Source organism: Polistes fuscatus, unplaced genomic scaffold, assembly GCF_010416935.1.
Source record: "Polistes fuscatus isolate 324 unplaced genomic scaffold, CU_Pfus_HIC Scaffold13, whole genome shotgun sequence".
Taxonomy (NCBI): Eukaryota; Metazoa; Arthropoda; class Insecta; order Hymenoptera; family Vespidae; genus Polistes; species Polistes fuscatus.
Window position 1 is genome coordinate 3,260,663 of NW_025113031.1, and position 23,906 is coordinate 3,284,568.

The window sequence follows — 23,906 nt, forward strand, 5'->3', positions numbered from 1 at the left end:
CTAAAGATCAAATTAATTTAAATAAATAATTGGAAAAATAAAATAAATGTTCTCGATTATGTTGCAAAAAAATAAAAAAGAAAGATAATAATGAATCTAATTTGAATGCAACATGAGATATAAATTCGAATAAATACACAAAGCGTAGATTATTTCTTGTCAGTTTATCTTTTGACTCGTATCAACTTTGATATTTTAATTTTAATGCGATAACGTAAAAACAAAACAAAAAAAAAAAACAAAAAAAAAGAAAAAAAAAAAGAAAATACTAAATAGCGTTAGAAAATAATTATTGGTAATAAGTAAAATGATTTTGAGGTTTAGAATAAAATTGAGTATCGGTAAATGTGATTAACTTGTGCGAATAAATACGAAATTATTTTTTAAACGACCCAATTATTTCGATTACTTCATTATTTAACAAATATTCAATTCACACATCATCAAAAACCGTTTTCCAGTTTTCGTTTCACTAATGATTCAAATATAAATATATATATATATTTCTCTTACGCAAGCCAATTTATCGGCATTCGTTTAATAAAAGCGAACACTCGTCTCTTTAACTTTCTCGGGTCTTCGGCACGAACGTGAAATTGCTATAGAAACGATATAATTAGGCCCCATCTACGATTTATCTTCTATATATGTGTAAGCATGTGTGCTCGTTGCGAAATAATCCAGACTCCTTTTTATCGAGACAGAAATAAAAAATAAAAAATAAAAAATAAAAACAAAAGAAAACAAAACCATAGAAATATAATAAAATTCAAACTTTCAATACAATTTTCAATTTTAAATGATTTTAACAACGAGCTTGCACGCCAATAACTGATAACAATGGATTAAATCAATAATCGAAGAAAAATTCATTACACGATATAAAATATCATTAGAAAAATAATATCAAATCAAATCATAAAATTCAATTTCTCCAAATTTGTATAAACCTAATCGTCGTTATAATTACCCCAGCACAAATATATAATATATAAAATACTTCTACTTGAATTTAAATAACAAATTACAGATTGAAATATACGCAGGATTAAAACCCTAGTAGTGGTATTCCACTAGCGACAGTTATTTCCAACTTAAAAAAAAAAAAAAAACAAAACAAAAAATATCCCCGTAAAAAGAGACGTCCAGTTTAAAGCCATAATTTGTTCTTGCTCGTAAATTTCGAAGACTTCTGAGTTGTCAGGCATTTAGAACAGTTCGGTACGGGGTTGTCACCTAACTCGAATCAAGTTCGTTAGCAACTTCGAAATGAGCATGACGAGCGGAAATCATTTTTAGTCTGATGATAACAGCCAGTTTGTTCGACCTACCGTAAAGGATAACTACGAACAAAGTGGGGGTGCATACGGGGGCAGGGGTAAGGATAAGGGGGGGCTAGAACGGTTAAGGGGAGGGGGATGTTATACACTAGTATACAACACTAGTATACAACACTATGGAGAAAGAGAAACAGCTAACGCGGCATAACACTTCTGACTTGTTTTGCTTTATGAGTTCAACTACTGAATCCTGAATATGATTTACTGAACTAGTATTGCTGTTACTGCTGTTGCTGGACTGCTGGACTGCAACACTGGTAGCACTTGGTTTCGTGAGAAACCGGTGGTGTTAATTTTCAAGTAAACAAATCGCATAGATTCCAATTACAAATTTTTATACTTCTACGAGAAGATACTTCAAATGATGTTTTTCAATTAAAATTTATTTAATGGTTTAGGGTTGTAATACGGTCCAATAGATTTCTTTTTTTTTATATATATTATTACAACTTGTAATAATTTTTTTTACATTTTTAAGAAGCTCGAAATAATATTTAAATATATGATATTTATCTCGATTTAAATAAATCGAGTAAAATAAATTACTATTGCAATTTTTTTATTTCTTTTATACAAAATCGGTAAATGCAACAAATAGCCACAATACAACCTCTTCCTGCATAAAAAAAAAAAAATATATATGTAATAGAATATAAGCTTTTGTCGAGGTATAGAAAAATGTGAAAAGTAGAAGGGGGAGAAGGGGGTAGGGGAAATACAAAAACATAGTTTCTAGCATGAACTCGGGCAAGATGAAGCTGGGGGAGGGGGGGAGGGAGGACTCAAGAAAAATATTTCCATTCGGAATTCCATCGTGGATTATCGAGAAAATATTCTAACAACCGATATACACGACGACCGGATGCGATACTTCTAACTCTCGTAGAACATTCCCAACAAGAATTCACGCAGAAAAGAAGGAAACAGGGGTTGGGTTATAGAAAAAAAAAAATAAATAAAAAAAGCAAAACGAACCGAGACGAGTAGAATCTAACAACGGGGATTCGACAAATAAAGACTCCGGGAATGTTCTGTCAACGATAATAATAAATGAGAATGTTAGGTTTATTTTATTTGCACCCTTTCTTTCATGCTTTCTCATCTTTTCTCATAAGAACGTGACTGGAATACGATTTTCGTTAGATCCAATTTTTCCCCTCTACGTATTTTTCCGTAATATAAATGTTCCGGAACAGTAATTCATAAATTTAAATAGAAAAAAAGAAACCTATAATAATGATCGATGAAAACTATCGGAAAATTTTGAAATCTTTCATTTTTCATATCTCTATGCATGGATAGTAAAACACAACGGATAAATAGGAAATATAGGTAAGCTCTTTTGTAACACGGTTTTGCTATAAAATAATAATAAAATTGAATAAACCTTTGTACAATGCAGCGTAACGAGATAACATGATTTTTGCGTTAACAAATTATATTTCAAAACTAAATTATCTTAAAACAATGACACGAAGGAATAATTAATTATGGGTTTCATATAACATGATTCATAAATTGCAGGTAGCCTTACCTCTTACAACACGATAATCCTATAACACGGTTTTGATATAACACAATAAGAAAATTGATTAAAACTTTGTAGAATACTCTAATTCTACGTTATAACGAGATAATATAATTTTTGTTTGAACGTATTATATTTAATAACTAAATTACTTTACAATTAAATCACACGAAGGAATAACGAACACTGCGTTTCATATAAATATGGTTTCACATGCCTCGATCACCAATCATCTACCTATGTTAACTTATCAAAAAGATTACCTGTATATTTCGTAAAGTAAAATAACGTATCGAATAAAAGATGTTTTCCACGTTGAACAATTTCATTCGATTCGTTCGACCAGTTTGCCTCGTACATCAAAACTCGACACGAATCGGTATATTTAGTTCCACCTTTCCGTCACTGACATATTCTATTCTTCTTCTATACCAAACCCTTACCCCTTCTTCTATCTTACTTTGATTTTTCCTCGTTCCACCCACCCCCTTCCTTCCTTCCTTTACCGTTTACCCGATTTACAAGATTCATCATAACTCGTGCGGTGCAACGTATAATATGCAGTTTCGCATAGCAACCGAATACTCGCGGATACAATAATACTCTTGGGATGATTTCTATGAGAAAAATAAGACACACGTAACATACACGTTACGTGTATATGTGTGTGTGTGTATATATATATATATATATATATATATATATGTAAGATTTATGTATAATGGTGATATATATTTAATGATAATAAAGTAGTATTTGTTAATAAATACTTAACAAGGTATAATATTTTTAAGAGATAGAATAGTAAAAATAAAATGGTAAGTATCTATAATCTAATAATCTAATAATCTAATAATAAGTGTAACTCCCCACGTCCCGAAATCAACCGCAAGGAACACCCGAATCCGACTCGTCGTCGCCTATCGTAATCCTTCGCCGTTCCCCATTGGTCTTTCGTACCTCCCGTTACACTTATCACTCCTCAATTATTATTCAACTCTCAGAAAAACGCCATGCAACGCAACGCACCGTCCTTATATCCAACATCCCCTCCATCGTCTCCCGTTGTTTCTCGCCATCTCCCTGGAAACTTCCCGATCATTCCAAGCCACGCTTAAAGGCTTTTCCGCTATTTCACATTATCGAGAACAGTCGGGAGACTTCGATGTAGCGATACAAAGGCGACAAGTCCGGACGATGTAACCTTAAACCTATAAACTAACATTCCTATCTAACGCTCTTCCTTTGTCTCGACCGGATATGCATTCTTTTATTTCTTTCAATTACTTTCCACTCATACCATTCACACATTCATATCTACACTTCTTAATAATACAAAACCCCACATGTATATAATGTTTGAAACGTATAAAAAGGAAACTACACGTTAGTACAATGATTGCACTTAGGTACGGTCAGGAGTGCACTTCCGGAGTAAAAGTTCCCTTAAAAAAACGTTCCAACACAACTCGTACACAATTCCTAACATTCTAGGCATAATGTACTTATTTTTATACGTCATATTTTTATTATTCTTATTGTCAGAAATTTTCGAATTAAAAATATTCCCAACAAGGGACACGCATTTATACACACATACAATTTTATTTTTATTATTAGCAGTTTTCATCCACTAAACCACGAACCACTTTAAAGAAAACAACAACAAAAAAACACACCCCTTTGAGAATAATGCGACCCAAATTTTCTCTCATGGTCATAGTTTAATAACAATTTAAAATTGCATAAGAAAAACATATATATATATATTTATTTAATTTTTTTTTCTTTTAATAGAACGAACAATGACGGGGAAAAATACGGTTTTGATAAAATATTTTTATCTCTAGGAGAAAAATGAAATAAAAAATGAATAATAATTATTCGCGAACAGACAATACTTCGGATTATACTTCGTAATCGTAAAAATAACGAAAAAAAAAAATAAAGTCGAGCGAACAAGCGAACAAGAGAAGAAGGTAGGTAGAAGGTACAGGTGCTTCTTGATTGCAATCTCGAGCGTGACAATGCTAGCGAGCGTAAAAGGACAAAGGGATTACTTGGGGTCAAGTGAAGAGGGGTTGAGGGGAGTATGAGGAAGATAGAAAAAGGAAAAAAAATGTCGTTGAATGAGAAAAGCAAGCAAGCAAACAAGCAAATGTGGACAATGAAACATTGAGTATTTAACTTTATGCAAAAACAACGTGATAACGAAACAAAAAATAAAATAAAACATTTAAACAATCTAAACGTTATCAAGTAGCGCAATTATCTCGTCTAATTAAAGAAACGTTGAATGATGAAATTCGTATATTAATGATTCGTTTATATGGGGAATCATCGGACAAAAAATAAAATAAAACATTTAAACAATCTAAACGTTATCAAGTATACAATTATCTCGTCTAATTAAGAAACGTTGATTAGAAATTCGTTAATTAATTATTCGTTTATATGGGGAATCATCGGACACGTGGTTTAACAACAGGTGGACAACCTAAAACGGGTATATGGTATATATATAAAAAGACACCATTACATTTTTCTCAGGGTATTTCGCAAGATGATGGGGTAGATACCATATCACGACGAAACCTCTTTACATTTTCGTAATATCCAGTTTTAAAGTAAAAGCGAATACGCGAAAACGATTTCACGTGTTTTTAAACGAGATCGAAATGTCGAAATGTTCTCGATGGTTATACGAAAACAGTGGCGTTCGATAAAGTGAAAGTCTAATTAATGATGGTTGTTGCTCGATTGGTTTCGTTTTTTTTTTTTTTTTATTTTTTTCATTTTTATTTTTTTCTCTTGGACGTTCACTTTTTTCACATACATCTTATATCAATTTTTATTTTAATTTCAAGATCATTACAATTTAAATATTTATATACCTGTACAGGATAATATTCGAATCGATATTCCGATCGATTAATATAATATAAAAATAATAATATTAATAATATATAATAAAAAAATTATATTAGAGTGAACCAACCAAAAGTTCGCATGAATTTATTGCTTTGTTTCATCGTAGCGCAATTTTTTGAATGCATATGTAAATTAGAGAAATATAATTACATTGGTAATTTGAAATTTGACACTTGTGATTTCGTAATTAAATGATTATCCAATAAAATCGATGTTACAATTTGTACGTATAAAATTGACAAACAAACTAACACCTCCTCCCCCTTTCCCCAAAATATATTAGGATACCAATCGAAATTCAAATTTCCAATTCTAAATCAAAAGAGAAGAGGCTCGTTGTATCGATGAATTTAGATATTCGCAAATACCACCTGATTAAATATGAATCATATTGCTTATTACCGTTGTTTTTTTTGTACTATATAAGTAAGAACATCCAACATGCGTTTGATGTAAACGTGTCTTCTTTGACAGTAAATACGCGTGGGTGTTGTGACTTTAACTGGGTGGCGTGTTGACTCTCGAGGTATGTATCTCCCCCACCATCAACCCTTTAAATATGCACATTACTCGTATATACGTGAGTACTATGTATGAAAGCGTGGTATATGCGTGCATGTGTGTTTACCAATCGACAAAACTCGAGACTCGACAAAACTCGAGACTCGACACGTGTAGCACGCAACACACTGTTGACAGATGTACATGTAAAACCGAAGAGGGCGAGGTATTCACGGAGCTCGAGTGTTAGAGTCAGGGGGGCAAGTATATACGTATACGCATCTACATACACATACAAGTACATTAACAACGAGTGTATTGCACTGTGCATGATCTATAAGCGGTCATGTCTTTGCGGAGAACCCTATGCGATTAAGGAAAGAATGCTTGCTTATGCATACGTTAATAATAAATGAATTTACTTGTATGTATATATGTATGTGTGTGTAATAAATGCATACCTTAGTTTATAACACAATCAATAAATTATTCATCTTATAATGTCTCGTAGAAAGTTTGTTACAATAATGAATGCTAATACACGCGAGAAGGTATAACGTTGTTGATAATTATAACAATAATGAATCAAATATTGTAAATCATTGATTTTACACCCATTCAAATTCATTTTTCTAATTTACTCGTTACTTTAATTATCATCGCGTATATGTCGTTTGATGAATTTAAACAAAATTATATACGAAAACTTTGTAATGATTAAAATCAATTATATATATATCTTGACGAAAAAAAATATTAAATGATTCCAGGTAAACGTGTCAAAGTAAATAGAGAAAGTCCTAGATTAAATCTAGCAACATGAAGGATATCGTGAAAGGTGCAACTTTCTCTCCATCTCTCTCTCTCTTTCTCTCTCTCAGTTATTTTACTGTAGACTTTGGTAGATTGAAATCTTCCTAGCATCATTGCAATCTCATTGCCGAGAATATATATATATACATATATTTATCTTGGTTATACTTGTGTGGACTATTCCAACCAACGAATTACTAGTTACCAACGTATGAGCATGAAAAACATAGAAAGTTTATTCTAAGGAAGATCATCCTTATAGTTCATCATCATCATCATCATCATCATCATCATCATCATCATCATATCTCTCTCTCATATTCCTCTTTTCAAGATTCTTCGTATATATATATTCAAACTCTTATGAGAATTCTAAATACGGTCTGCCGATTTAGTTGAGTATCTTTGCTTGAATGCAAATCTTCTATCACCCCCTCCCCCTCCCTCCTCATTTTCTCGGAGAACAAAAAACTTAAAATCCACATTCGACCAGATTTAACCTTATAAACTTGGATTATTAAAAAACAAAAAGAATGTTAAAAAAATGAACGGATACACGTGTGTCACGATTTTTACGTAACGTGATACACGAGATAGATACATTAGACTAGCTCTCTCTCTCTTTTTCTGTATAATATTTTCTTTATTTTCTTGTGAAACTCATTTTCATTTAATGGATAAGACGTTGCTGATTATACATCGAGAAAGAAAGAAAGAGAGAAAAGGAAAGAAAAGATATAACATATGGAAAGGAAACGAGAAGATAAATCGTGTTGTTTGCGAATATGTCACGACTAATGTATGTATCTAACCAACGTGACGAAGTAATTTCACTATTTCAGTCATCTCTTAAAAGTCCTGTTATCCTTACTTCTAAATTCTCCTACTACCTATGATATATTTCTAATCTACAATTTTGCAAGAAAAAAAAAAAAAGAAAAAAAAAAAATAAAGAAAATGTATCTACCTACCGTTTGTCGTTACTCGTTAAAATCTATTTTCACGATCCAATTGGATGACGTTATGTACTACTACTATTATTACTACTATTATTATTATTATTATTATTATTATTATTATTATTATTATTATTATTATTATTGATGCATTTGTTCCAGGTGGCAAGTTTCCTATCGAATGGAACAACAGACCACCTCTCTACCTTTATAGTCATTGCGAAATTTCACGTAGGTTGTTGTTACTCAGATCTATGAATTCGAATAATCGATACACGACCCGACAACGGGATTGTCGTTTTTATTGAATCACATTTTTTTTCTTTTCTTTTTTTTTTTTTTTTTCTCAATAATTAATCAAAGATTACTGTATTATCGTACTCATAAAAAGTTAATTTTAATTAATACATTGTTTAACGTACGCGCGTAACATTTTCCTTTTCGTTTGTTTTTCTCTGCAAAATCAGTCATCCAACCTTTTGCCAAGATAATTCGAATAAAAAATAATATATGTTTCTTGCTCAACGATTATCCATATTTGTCGTACACCGTAACAACAATGTTATATTGCGTGCACGCGATACGGGAAGCAAATAGAAATGACTAATCATCGTTAGTTTTCTAGGACAATTGAATTTCATATATGGAAGACAATAAATCTTAGTAGAAAATAATTTGAAAACGAAAAAAAAAAAAACCAATTTCTAATATCATTGAACAAGTTCGCGCATTGCAATTATTGATATAATCATTACAACCATGAAGATTAGTTTGAGAAAAAGAATAAAGAAGAAGAAGAAGAAGAAGAAAAATATCAAATCAAATAAAAAATAAATAAATAAATAAATATTTTATATTTATATTAATATTTTATTTTAATTTCATTTTACATGGTCGAGTATTCGCGAGACTGCATTTATGCAATTCGATTGCATAAAAATAAGAGGGAAAAAAAAAAAGATACAAGAAAAAAAGGGAAAACAAAAAATTAATAAGAAGTAAACAAATGAAAAAAGATAAGGTTTCGATTTTTATTCGCAATAAGCGAATTGATTGGGAAAAGTCGAGTTCTCGGTGGCTTCTTTCAGTGCACGCTCGTTTTAACTTCGAGTCGCGTTTTCTAAGGACACCGGTATTTCTCTCTCTCTCTTTCTCACACACACATACACACATATACACCCTTCTCTTCCTTTACACTTTTTACCGGACTTTATGCGTGCCGCGTTTATATGAATGAAAGAAAATAAGGAGACGCCCGGTTTTCTCAGCGACCTGTTTTATCCGAGATAAAAAAAAAAAATCAAATGGTTAAAACCGAGCTAGGTATAGTTGTCGGTTGTGTTTGGTTGTCACCGATTGTCGTTGTCTCTCGTCCTGGAAGAAAAAATAATCGCGCGTGTGTGTGGTGTAGTGTGTATTTTATTCTATCTTTTTGTGTATATATCCAAATTTATTCTACATTTGGTAACAAAACGTATTCTGTAAAAAAAAAAAACAAGAAAAAACGTTACTCGTTTATCAGCATTACCCCCCCACCCCTTTTTTATTACAATAATTAGTAAAAATAATTTATAATTGAATGAAATATTAAGTTTTAAAATGAAATCAAATTTACATGATAAATTTGATACTAATGAACATGATTTTATTAAGATCAACGAAATATTAAATTAATATATAAATAATTACACTTTATATTACAAAATACAATTAAACGCGTATTATTTTAATATACAACTAACCATAATAAAAGAAAAAGAAAAAAAGAAGAATAAAAAAAGAAAACCGTATCTGCGAATTATTCATCAAATCAATTTTTTTCTTCTTCGTAGTATTAGATGAAATTAAAAATAAGGAATGTGTTAAACGTTATAATCCTATTTAAAAAAAAAAAAGAAAAAAAAAAAAGAAATAAAAAATCACCATTTGTAGTTGGAGCTATAAAATGTATAGTATTCTCGATCGTGCACCAGAGGATCTTGCGAAGTACATTCTTTATTCAAAAGGATAAAGATGAGGCGGAAAGAGTGAGAAAAGGGAAACGGAGATAAAGAAAAAAGAAATAGAAATATAAAGAGAGAAGAAAAGATAAAGTCGACGGCCCCAACAGCAATGCTCGCACCTGCAATTTCGTTCACGTTCACCTTCTTCAAGGTTCTATATCTATACGCTGTATTGTAAATCAGCATCGTATTCCTCGCTCGGTTGCCGTTTAGAATGGTGTTAGAATCATTTAGAAATTCCTATGGGAATTTTCTGATAGTCGTTTAAGATCGTTCCTCTTATTATTTCTCATCTTCTTTCTTTTTTTTTTTTATTATTTCACTTACTATTGTTTCGTTGCAATATAAAAAAAAATAATAAGATAAAATTTTATTACGAAATAAATATCTTCTATTTTATTTTATTTTTTTTTTCTATTTTATGGTATAGAACGAATATATATAAATGAAATATAAGAAAATAAATAATTATATATATAAATAAAATAATAATATAGAAGTGAATGTGTTTGTGTGTGTGTGTATATATTTATGTTTAAGTAATATAACGTAGAATTTATTGATTTCTACGATAAAAATTTGTCTCGGGTTTGTGGTGTGGTGGTGGTGGTGGGGGTTGGTAATGGTATTGGCAATATGGTGTTTGTGATTGTAGATAGAAAAGTTTTCACGATTCTAATAAGACTCTTAAAGAAGATCCACTCGGTGATTTCAATCTTGTAAACTACCTTAAGTTTTCCAAGTGCAATGCATTGATAAAACGATATCTGTAATATCAAACTCTAGTTGTAGTAATGGCAGTTGATCATTGGTTGGTGGAACTTTAGAAAAGCGTGGACGTTTGCACAATTGGTAAGAAAATTTATCGATCGAGAAACGGATACGAGTAAAAAAAGAAAAAAAAAACAAACAAACCAGGAATACTTTAAACGAAGTAATCAAAATTTGCAATGATATTATATACGTAAAAATATGATGACAATAATAAAATAGTTCGAATATACGTTATGTACGTTTTCAAATATAAAGTATCAATAAAATAACCATTTATAGTCATTAACGAAAAACTCCCTAGTACCCTAGAATAATTTATTGGAATATTAGCCGAATATAAATTGGGCACATTACGAGATAAGGAAGATAGCAGACCCATGATGGTGTCCCGCGAGTTCACTTCGGTACACTTCCAAATGCAATATAGCATTATTATCATTTGGAGAGAAATGATCGTTCTAAATTTTCATTTAATACTTATAAATTAAAAAGAAAGAGAGAGAGAAAAAAAATCCAAAAAAGAAACTCGTATAATTATCTCTTATCCGAATCGATGATTATTTGCGAATTATACACATTTTGTATATCAATAATTATTATTAATTGCATTTATATTTCCAAACGAACAGATAATAATAACAATAATAATAATAATAAACTAACGAAACATAATGTTGCAATTTAACATAATTGCATATATTACAATTGTTTAACGTCCGCAAAACGATACTGCAAAATTAATTTTGTGATGATAATAATAAAAAAAAATCAAAGTGAAGGATAAAAAGAAATGGGTAAACGTAAAATGGGGCAGTGGGGGTGGGGTGGGGGGGAACGTTGAAAATAATAATCGATTGAAGCTAAAAAACCAATTGGTAAATACTCTTATCTATTAGTTCTATTTGGTATCTGTTTTCTCAAATGTTTTCCCTCTCAAATAACAGCACCGGCATCAGCATCAGCATCAGCATCAGCAGCAGCAACAACGAGTACTCTCGAAAATCTCTGAAGGGACTCTTTTCGTTTGAGTACTCACAAACCTTTTCGATGAAAGTACTCACTCGGGCATCGAGTACTGAAACTGAACGTTTACGACGACTCTTTGCGATTCTCTTCAGCAGAAAGAAAGAAAGAAAGAAAGAAAGAAAGAAAAGAAACGAATAAGGGAGAGAATAAAATGCTAAGGGAACAAATATTTGAGAGAGAAAAAGATGGAGAATATTCATTTGCATGAATCTTTGGACCGGTGTTACGTGTCGAACAAAGAACCACCGTAGATTCTCCCCCCCCTCCCCCACCACCCCTTCCTGCACTTCTTCTTCTTCTTCTTTTTCTTCTTCTTCCTCCTATGTTTGCCGATGTGTCTCTTTATGTTTCTAACAAAAAGAACCAACTAGTTCCCCTTTTCTCGATTCTATCGCTAAAGTTCTCGCAAAACGTTCGTACAAATCCTACTATCTAACATTTTTATCGATGTATTCTTTGACAATAAAAAATACACATCAATCGATGGTCAGAAAATGTTCAATAATATTAAATCGTTCATTCGTGATTATTGTTAGATGATGACAAATCTTGGAATCGCTGTTATCAACTTTCAACAAATTTCATAAAATTATATAAAAAATTTATTATTAATTATATTAAAATTTATTATTTATTATAATATTATATAAAAAAAAAAAATAAAAAAGAAAAGAAGTTAAGTAAAATAAATTTAACAACAATATTTTGTACGATACATTATACTATATATATATATATATATTTTACTGGATTATAAATTTATATGATAAATTATTAATAAACGTTGACAAACTTTGACAACACCCAATACCCCAATTAAATCATTTTTTAATGAGCAAAATATATATACACGTATACGTACACACACACACACACACATACACAATTTATAAATATTTTCATTAATTATATTTAACAAAATAGAAAAGAAAGAAAGAAAGAAAAAATAACACAAATGCGTTTTAAATGTACAACCAGAAACGTTACTTTATCTTTCAAGTAAAATCCCACGAGAGTTCTAATTCCCTTTAATTGCTGAGAACTCCCCGTGTATCGAGGATCAAAAGGGTAGGTACGTACTTTCGAAGTATTCCTCTTACCTATCGGTATATCTACCGGGTTGTCCAAAAAGTTCCTAACAAAATTCTAAATAACGACGTAAACTTCTGCGCATTTTCCAACGATTTCTGCAATAATAATTGGCAACGCGAATCAAATTTATTTTAATTTCGAATTTCAATTGTTTATTGAACAATTAGTTTGATTGTTTTTATTAATCGTTTAAATATTATAACGAATGTTAGCAAATTTCATGATAACATTAAAAAATAATAAAACATACGTTTGAACAGTCAAATTAATTCTAATTCTAATCGTAATTTGTATATTTCTATGAACAATAAATTATTGTATTCAGTAATTCAGTTCAGGCACAAAATCATTTTTTTAAATATTCCACCAATCGATCTTATAAATAATACGTCAAACAATTAAAAATAAATAAATAAAACGTTGTAAAAGAAAATACATGATATCCGACAAAATATTGAAATACGTAAAAATAATAAACGATAAACCGTACACGCGTGTATGTGTGTGTGTGTGTGTAGAGTTCGAATAATTTTTTGTCGATTTCAAAAAATGGGCTGGCTATGGTTTCAATGGTTTCGTTGGTATTTTTTTATATCTTCCTACGCATAAAAAGGTCATGTTTTATTTAAAAAAAAAAAGAAGAAAAATAAGATGAATAGAAAATAAAATCGTAGAAAGATAGAAATAAAACGATAGAAAGAATATACTATATCAGTGTACGCGTATTGCAATGAAAGCAATGTTGCTGGGAATAGCGTGTAAGCTTCGTTACACTTATTTACGATGGTCAAGCGACATAAACAATACAGATATAAGGTGTACCCATTTCTTGGTGGATCGTGACAGTGCATAAATCGTTGACAGGGGTATATAAGTATTTATATATAGATATATTCGTTGCAACGTTCTATAGATCGGATAAGAATCGAACATTGAGAAAAAAGGGTGGTTGAAGATAAAAGAAAAGAAAAGAAAACCACAAGAATGAGATAATAAACATATCTACTTTGTAAGAAACTTATCGTTAACTTTTGATCAGCATTTTATTACATTTGCAACTGGTTCTGTTTCTCTCTTGTAATATTATTTATGATATAACAAATTAAATTTGATAAATCGTTGGTTTCATTTCATTTCTCATTTTAATAATTTCGTTAGACGTTTTTAATTTGATTTGAAGATAAAGTAATCGAAATTTTGGAATCATCCTCGAGTGAATGTTTCGATATTATCGATGAATTATTTCTAATATTTAATATACATTTATTTGATAAAAATAAAATCAAATAAATAAGAAATAAGTATTCCGAATAATTCGTTAGAAAATTTGTATCCAACATTCTCTGATAATCTCACGTGCAAGAATGTTACATCAAGGAACTCGTCGGTTGTATGCGTGTGCGTGCGTGCGTGCGTGTGTGTAGGGTAATATTTAAATGTTAAAGAAACACGCAGGTGTCTTGCATTGAAATATTTTACGACGATCGCGTGTTTGATTAATTAGAATATTAAATAAAACACCTAGACTGGTGGTTTATTAAATCAACTGAACCAATCGTTTAACGTAACATTTTCAAAAAACGTGAGTTTAATAATAATAATAATAATAATTAAAAAAAAAAAAAAAGGACTCTCGACGTAATCTATTTGTTGTTTAGATTGGATGTTAAAAAAGATCACAGATAAATAGATTAACTGTGTACTCTTAATTCAATGCTAATTCGTTCGAAAACTTTCAACCGTTAATCGTAGGCGAATAGACCGTGTGTTGTTTACCTCGTGTGTTTTCTACGACAGAGAAGAAACAGGTGTGTTTCACGTTTGCAAGAAACAAACATGAGATCGTGAGTAGGGTGACCGAGTTTTAAACAGATTCTCACTACACGTGACAACCCACACATTGATTAAAAACATCCAATCGCGTGGGAGTTGTTTCATGTTATTCGATAAAATATAATTATTCGATTGATATTTTTCATTAATAATATTCCAATATATATATATATATAATAATATAATAATAATAATATAATATATATATGTATTTAATCATCTAATTTTTATTTAATCTCAATAAATAATCCTTGGAAAATAATCCTATTAAAATAATTCGAAATTAATCGTCCAAAGGATTGCAAATTTTTGATCACGTTTTGTCAAAATTTCCATTTAGATTTGTTCATACTTATATACTAAACAAATGTGGAAATAATATAATTATATATTATAAAAATGTATTGTGTATATATTATCTAGAGAAAAGCTGAACAATTTTTTAATCTAACATTAACTAAACTAAAAAAGAAAAACATTTAGATTTAATCATACAAATAAGGTGCAAATTTTAATCATAAATTTTGTCATACTTATATACTAAACAAATATGGAAATAATACTTGTATATAATAAAAGTGTACAAATTTTGAATACAACATGCGAACGGCTGTAATAAAAATTATATCTGTTATTTCGTTTTACAAATGAAAAAATTACGCGTTCATTTCGATTGGTTAAAGATTAAAAAGATTCGTAAAATAAATACACATTGTATAATTATTTTTCTTACCATACTAATCGATATAATCTCATTACAGATAACGCGTTTCTTTGAAGAATATTATTTGTTCCTATCGTATGTTTTAACAAAAAAAAAAAAAAAAAGAATTTTGTTCACTATTTCATCCCAACGTAACCGTTATCCCTCGTACCGAGGTCAAGGATATTAATCATACGGAGAATACTATACCCGTTCATTCTACATATTCTTTTTCTTTTCTTTTCTTTATCAAACTCGATCATTTATCTCTCTTTCTATATTTTTCTATTTAGAGTTTTTTAATTTATCTTTCCTATTTTATTTTATTTTTTGGTTTCGCTTTGTTTTGTTATCATTTATATTCGAAAGTATTCGAGAGCTTTTCATTCGATCCCGAGTTATCGATCTTGTATGCTCAACGCTAGTAAACAAGTTGTGTTCTCGACATTCCGATCGATCGTTCGTTTGGTATGCGAGGGAAAGTCACAAAGCAAAGAGAAATAGGGAAAGAAAGAAAAATAGATAGAAAGAGAGAGAGAGAGAGAGAGAGAGAGGAATAAGCGAATAATACGAAATCTCAATTGATTTCTACGAATTCAACATGACGTGGAAATACGTGTCATTGAAGAAACACGAGTATCAAAAGGTTTCAATGAAATTTTGTAACGTTCCTATCCAGTGATAATTGCTAAACTAATATTAATAGTTATGTAATGTATAAAACAATGTATATATGCTAAAACAATCTTAAATATAATGAGAATGCATTAGAATATTAAAATAATTGTTAATTAATCGAAAGAAATGTATATTGCAATTTAGAAGCACTGAGTATATGATCGGAGCACCGTCCTCTTCGAAATTCCCCTTCAGACTGAGCACTTGTCCTCTACGACAGTTCTTTTATTAAATTTTATTTATGTAACTTTCCGAACGTTACGCATGTTTATAAAAGGAATAATACATCTAATCGATAAAATTTACGATCGTAACGTTCTGATTTGACTATTTTTATCTATTTTATGTAATTATTTTAATCATCCTGCGCAGGGAGATGACTTCGAAGAGAAGGGGTAAAATTTTCATCTAATAAAACATACAATCGAAATTAATTAATATTCAAAGTACGTGAAAATGTATATAATGTTTAAAAATGTATATGCGTTGAAACAATCTTAAATATAAGTAGAATGTATTAGAGTATTAAAATAATTGTTAATTAATCGATAGAAATGTCTATTGTTGTTTAAAAGCTCGGAATATACGATCTATGCACCGTCCCCTTCGAAATCCACCGTTGAACTGGGTCATTGTCCTTTACGAAAGTTCTTTTATTAAATTTTATTTATACGACTTTCCGAAAGTTGAGCATGTGTATAATGGGAATAATATTCGTAATAATAGAATTTCCTTTTTGGGAAAGTCGTATAAACGACATTTAATAAAAAAAACTTGCATAGAGGACAAAGTGCAAGTCTGACGATACTTTTCGAAAAAGACGGTACATATTATTTATATATTCTTTACTTTTATATTACAATTAACATTTTCTTCGATTAATTAACAATCATTTAATCGATATATCGAACATTTTAATATACTCTATTAATATTTTGAATTGTTTTAAGGTTCCTGACCCGGTAATGACTTTTTTTCGCAATATTTTTATTTAATAAAATATCTGATTAAAATTATTTAACATTCGAAGTATATATATATATACATATGTATTTTTTAAGCAAATATACTGTACATTATTCTTACTTTAATGGATATTAAACTGATTCTGATAAATCTACTCACACACACACACATATGCACATGCTCAGATCAACTAATACTAGAACCTACCATAATCTCGTTCAACTATCGATCGACTGTGAATTCTCTCTCTCACTCTCTCTCTCTCCACCCTCTCTCTTTTCATGAAACGTTTCATAAAATTTTATCGTTATCGTCGCCCAAGAAGTTTCATTTCAAAAAGTACACGCTTGTGTAAAAAGAACAATCATTTGTTCGTTGACTGTAATGACAATAAACGTATCGAATGAAATTGCAACATTTTATTTTGTCCATTTAGAAAAGACATTCAAATGATATTTAATTAAAGTTAGCTTCTTCAAGGTCCTTCAGTGTGTGAATTATTTTTTCGCAAATTTAATGGATCGTGTAAAATATATTTTCTTCTATTTCGTGTAAAAAATAAAAATCTGAAAAAAAGAAAGAAGAGAGAGAGAGAGAGAGAGAGAGAGAGAGAGAGAGAGAGTTAGTAGAAATTCTTCTACGATTCAACGTCGTAACTGACAACCGACAGAGTTTCGTATTTGCATTGAATGCAATAACTTATCAAATTCAAAAAATGCGACGAGTAGGAGAAGTCTTTCGACGTATCTTGATTAATAACAAGGAAGCATGCCTGGACTATCACCCATGTCACGATCAAAAATTATTTTACATATTACATTTTACGTGTTACAAATTCCAACAATTTTGATCAATTTCCAATATTCAATGGGATACGCGTTTAAAAAAAAAAAATAAAAAGAAAATAAAAAGAAAAAAAGAAAATAAAATACAAACGAATTATTTTCAAAAACATTAAAAAATATATCTATCCCATAATTCAAACACGTATCTAAATAGATTCTCTCAACGATCTATTTTTACAACCCATTCGAATATATCTATTAACCATGAAGTATTACGTATTAATACGTAATCGTTGAAAATATTTGATAACAACCCCATATAAACATTTACGATACTTCCTCGAAATTCTTCGATTAAAAAATAACCAATCACCAATGATAAAAGTATCGATTTAAGTATCACGATTAAATCCATGCACCATTAAATATTATTAGTATCCAAATTAAGTATTAATAAAACAAAAAAGAAAAACAACAACAACATATAAGAACTCGATACGCAATCTTTGCATACTCCTACCGGTATGCAAAAAAAAAAAGAAAGAAAAAAATAAAAACACGTAAAAAATAAATATCTTAGAATCGAACACGAGACATACATACATTGAATTAACTGTTAGTACCGGTTCCGTGACGATCGTTCCAATCCACGCTCGACTTAATTACTCGTCCCAACTATTCCCCCTTCTAACGTTTTCCTTCTACTTAACATAGATACTATATACTATATTCATTAGTATTAGTATATTTGAACTTGTATATATATATATATATACACAAATACAAGAGTTAAATAACAAAACAAGTCCGATAATAATTTGACATGGTGGTGGTGGTGGTGGACAAGCAGTGGTGAGCTTGTCTCGTGGCTCGTTGCTTAAGTTAATTACTAATTAACCAGGTATAAGGGGAGTTAGGGAGTTAGGGGGAAGGGGGAATGAGGGGGAGGTCGATCGTTGAGTACGGTATAATGAGTACATGTCTTGTAACATTCGTAATCGTAAATAATAAAGAAATGGTGTAAGTATATACATATATATATATATAATGGTGTAGGTATATATATATGCATGGAATGAAGAAACTAACGATAATACTCAAACCAACTGGACGATTAAGAAGAGAACTAAATTCATGATCATTTCTATCGAAACCATTCGGTTTAATATCGTTACCTTTACCTGTATCTCTCTCTCTCTCTCTCTTTTTATCTCATTTTCTCTTTCAAGAACGAGGGCGAGGCTTCGGAATTATCCACGGATAATTTCTGCCAGATTGGACAGGAGCAAAATGTTCGTTCTTTCTCTTACATCCCTTTCACTTTCTTTTCTCGATTCGAACGAAGGAAATAAAGATCACGGGGAAGATCTTAGACGAGAAGAATTATCCAATCTACGTTAGACTGATTTAATAAATCTGAATTATTATTCGTTTTCTTTTCCAATTTTTGTTTCTTCTTTTTTGGAATAAAACAATTTTTGAATCTAAATCTAAAGTTTTTCCTAGATTTCTTTTTTGGCGGGACACCCGGTATATTTATACAGAAGATCTTAATAAAAATGAATCTGTTATTAAAGTTAAATTTGAATAAAAATTGTTCTCAAGTATCCTTCTCTTTTTTGTCGTTCGATGAGTGTTCAACTACGCTCTGGTTAATTCCATTCCCCTCCCCCTCCCCCTCCTACCCCTCCCGATCCCCCTATCCAACCCAATGGAAATATGTAATTTCGTTTAATTAACGTCCGCGATCGTTCAAAGAGATAACTTACGAAAAACGAACTTGTCTGACCCATAAACGCTCTTTCATCTCTCACGATACCGTTTCCAAGCTAATTACGAATAACACGACACTTTGTTATTCGATAAGTTAATTTCTCTTACTTTTTTTCTTTTTTTTTCTTTTATATTGTTTACTTTTTATTCTATATTCTACACATTGTCCCGTCTTTTTCTCTCGTATAGACAATTTTTGTAAAAATTTCATTCATGAAAATTGACAATTTAGATTAGATTTACACGCACAATATGTGTAATCCAATAAAAATGATATAAATCGATGATACATTCTCCGATCATTGTCATAACGATCGTTGTGATGACTATGACACTTCGAACGATTTTGTTCATTTTTCCTGTTTTTTTTTCCCCTCCCCATTTGATTGAAAGCCATTTTTTAAATTCGATTTCTTCTTCACTGACATTTATATCCTCAGGCGTGAATCATAAAAAAAAAATAAAAAGCATAGTATTACAATCAATTTCCGAACAATATGCTACTGTCATAAACTTCGAACCCGAAAGACAAACAAAAAATTATGAAAGCCATAAATAAATGAGAAAAAAGAACGAACAAAAAAAAAAAAAGAAAAAAAACAAGATTCAAAAACCGAACGTAGTCTGTAATCAAATATTATTCACTTTTGTTTTATATTTCGAATAATAAAATAGTACAAAATTAGTAAAAAAATCGTGAATGTATCATCTATGATTTTAGTTGATTTCGTTAGAGACCAAACTGTTTCTTAAACTTTTGCCAGTTAGTTTACTAATGATTATAGTTTATACAACTATACTATTGTTATCAAACTAAACTAAAGTAAAACCGTTTGAATCTATCTATCTATCTATCTATCTATCTATCTATCTATCTTTCTATCGTTATCCATAGATAGAATACTTCCAAACGATACTACTAACGATACTTTCTACCAATAAAGGAACACTCATGCGAATAGAGGTATACTCTTATAGCACGAAAACCGGATTCGTTCTATACGCGTTCTGCTAATGAGAAATCTACCCTGGTCTCTTCCTTTTTCTTCTTCTTCTTCTTTTTATTCATTTTATTCATTTTCTTCTTCTTCTTCTTCTTCTTCTTACCGGTCACCCTTTACAAGGTGTCTTCCACGCACTAAACTTGGAGAGAACATAATTTAAGAAAGAATTATACTATCTATCTCTATCTTATAATACTCATACTTTTAATCATTCAACATATTTTTATTTGAAACTTTCAAATTATAGCAACGTATTTGGAAAATTGTTCTACGAAGGGAAGAAGAAGAAAAAAAACAAAGTGCCAATATAGTGGCTCTTTCGATCAAATTATTGAAATTATCGAAATTATTGTAAATCATTATACATTTATAAACGTTAATCAAATTTATAATAAAGTTTTCATTTTTTTTTTTAATTGACATACTGCATACTACAACAGTCTCTCATATATTTTCATATTCTAGTTTAATGATTGCATAATTATAAATAAATTAGCATTTTCATTCTCATTATTGTTATCATTATTATTATTATTTTCATAGAAGAAATGTAAATGATAATCAAACGAAATAATAATCGAAAGGGTTGCGTGTATTTGATAGAATTGGTTTTACATTTGTCTTTGATGATTTTTAATGAACATTAACAAAATCGGTAGTTGGATTGTTCACAACCATCGAGTTAAATTCTCTTCTAAAATTACATCTCCGACCTGGATTCGTGGTTTGCGTTTAAAGTCATGATGAAAGCCGACACAATGAGACCACAATGGCTGATGAGATGATATTGAGCTTTACACCCAAGTAGAAGAAGAAGAAGAAGAAGAAGAAGAAGAAAAAGAAGAAGCGCCTTTGGGCATACAAAAGCCAACCCAACAAAACAGTCGGTGGTTCTCAACAGACGTAGGTACAATCTTGTGGTAAATTGTAAATTTAGTACTTTTGCCACGATATCACGAATATATTTATTGAACACGCGATACGTTACTTTGGTACAAGGGGATTGCGTGATCTTCATTCGCGTAATAATCTTTTTTATATTCGTTGCAATTCATCGGCACATAGATTTATTTAATCAATCTTTATCTTCTGTCTAAATATTGTCAAAATTGTCTCTAACTATCTTTATATTTTGTATATTTTACCTTAACTATCTTTTTTCAGATTTTGGTATCAATCGGTTTATCCCATAAATAAATAAATAAATAAATAAATAACGCACGCGTGATAAATTTGATTGAAGAACGGAAATTCCTAGCGATGTCGAATTTTAACGGGGGAACAGTGGGAGGTGAAAAAAGAAGAAAAATAACGATAAGAAATGAAAGAAAAATAAATAGACAGGATGATACGTCAAGGAAGTTGCATTCGCAGGTGCAGAAAGATGCATGCCTTAGCTTGTTTGCGATAGCTTCGATTAGCAACAGTTCGAGATCAGGTACGAGTAATTATCCTCATCGGAACTCACACAGTTTTACGAGCTTACTGTATCGGCAATTTGAAGGAATTAAAAGGCAAGCAAAGGAAACCGAGAGGATAACGAGGCAGTTGGTGGATGGTAGATGGTAGAGAAACGTACTTTACTTTACTTTCATAAGGTTTCTGCATTCCTATCTGTCGGAGGATCGGTGCTGTTCGATAACACGCCGATAATTCAGGACAAACAACCCGAACAATACGTATTAGTCGTGCAAACAGGAGTTAACTCTGCTCACAGCATGCTTACTACTACTACTACTACTACTATTACTACTAGGACCACCACCATCAACTCTTATATAGGTACCAAGAAGTGTACAAGATCGAGATCCTATCTTTCCTAGCCTGAAACTATCTCTTGATATCGATTCTTAATGGTTTTTCCATTCGGCATAGATCAAACGATCGAAAATGTTAATCCGTGAAATTATTGCTTCCGAATAAACCTAACTGTACCTATACTTACAATTTTACCTAAATAATATATATAAATTAAATTCGTTTAAAATTTACAATGTTTATTCTATCATAACTTTAATACTTTCTCGCAATATCCGATGTATAATAATCGTATCATCATTTTTATAACGGGCATGCATATACGAATCGTATGCAACCCAATATCTTTGACAATTCTTCTTCTTCTTCTTCTTCTTCTTCTTTAGAATCCAACAAAAGTATGTTGAGAATACGCATCGAATTAAATTCACGCGTAGTTAATAAAATGAAAATGAAAAAAAAAAAAAAAGGAAAAAGAAACAACAAAAATTGCGGTATTCGAAGTAAGAGGATACCGTTCGAGATACCGGAAGACTTGACACTACCATGATAAAAAGACACACTATATATACATATATACATGTACGAGTGACTCGACAGTCTTACTATACTGTACCATATACCAAGAAACGATACATAAACCAAGTATCTCGGCATCATTTCTGCGGCCAAGTTGAAACGAGACGTAAGATGTTCAAAGAAAATAACAGAACCGAGAAGAAAAAGCAAGAAATTAAAGAAGAAGAAGAAGAAGAAGAAGAAGAGAAAAAGATCCGCAAAAGAGAAACGAAATCTGCCTACGGTTTTCTTCTTTTCCCTCTGCTCAACCCCTAACCCCACCCCCCCTCCACCTTCTAACCACCAACCGCATCACAAAGTTGATCCTTGCGGTACAATGAAAGGAATAACAAAAGGGGCTTACTTCCCTTTAGGCTTTAAAAAAGTTTCATTATCCAGCGAACAATATTTGCAGCATCCTTCGTTTTGCGCATATATTAAATAATAATAATAATAATAATAATGATGATGATGATGATGATGATGATGATGATATATTTAAAATGTTAACCTTAACGCGTATTCTAAAGATAATTATATCGTAATTTTGGTATTTTTATCAAAATGATTAATTTCAATCCGTGTATATAGATTAGTATATTTTTTTGTAAGATAAAGTATAAAAAAAAAAAAGAGAAAAAAAAAAACTCACGTTTCGATTTCAATTTAAAATCGAGAAAGTGGAATGTTGATGTATGATTCATTCGCCTTCTTTAATATAACCGTAATATTTATCGGTTAAAAAAAAAATAAAGAGAAAGAGACAGAAAAAAAAACTCGGAACGGTAGTTGTCAGACGTAATTTTATGTTTAGCAAGAAAATTGATGTTTCCAAGTCGGACTGATACCTTTCTCCTTTACAAAACATTCTCGACACACCGTAT

General features: G+C 30.5%; 1 protein-coding gene across 2 annotated transcripts in view; it reads right to left on the bottom strand.

Moving 5' to 3' along the window:
- The window catches only part of LOC122513674 (cadherin-99C), a 63,150-nt gene that overhangs the window by 37,197 nt on the left and 2,047 nt on the right, over window positions 1–23,906 (bottom strand). The window contains exon 1 of one of the 2 annotated variants that reach the window (XM_043630089.1): window positions 3,132–3,528. The exons of the other annotated variant lie outside the window; for it this stretch is intronic. Within the exon in view, the coding sequence (XP_043486024.1) occupies window positions 3,132–3,197 (66 nt within the window). The 5' untranslated portion in view covers window positions 3,198–3,528. Of the gene's footprint in view, window positions 1–3,131; window positions 3,529–23,906 lie in introns of those variants that run through there. 2 annotated transcript variants of the gene reach the window in all.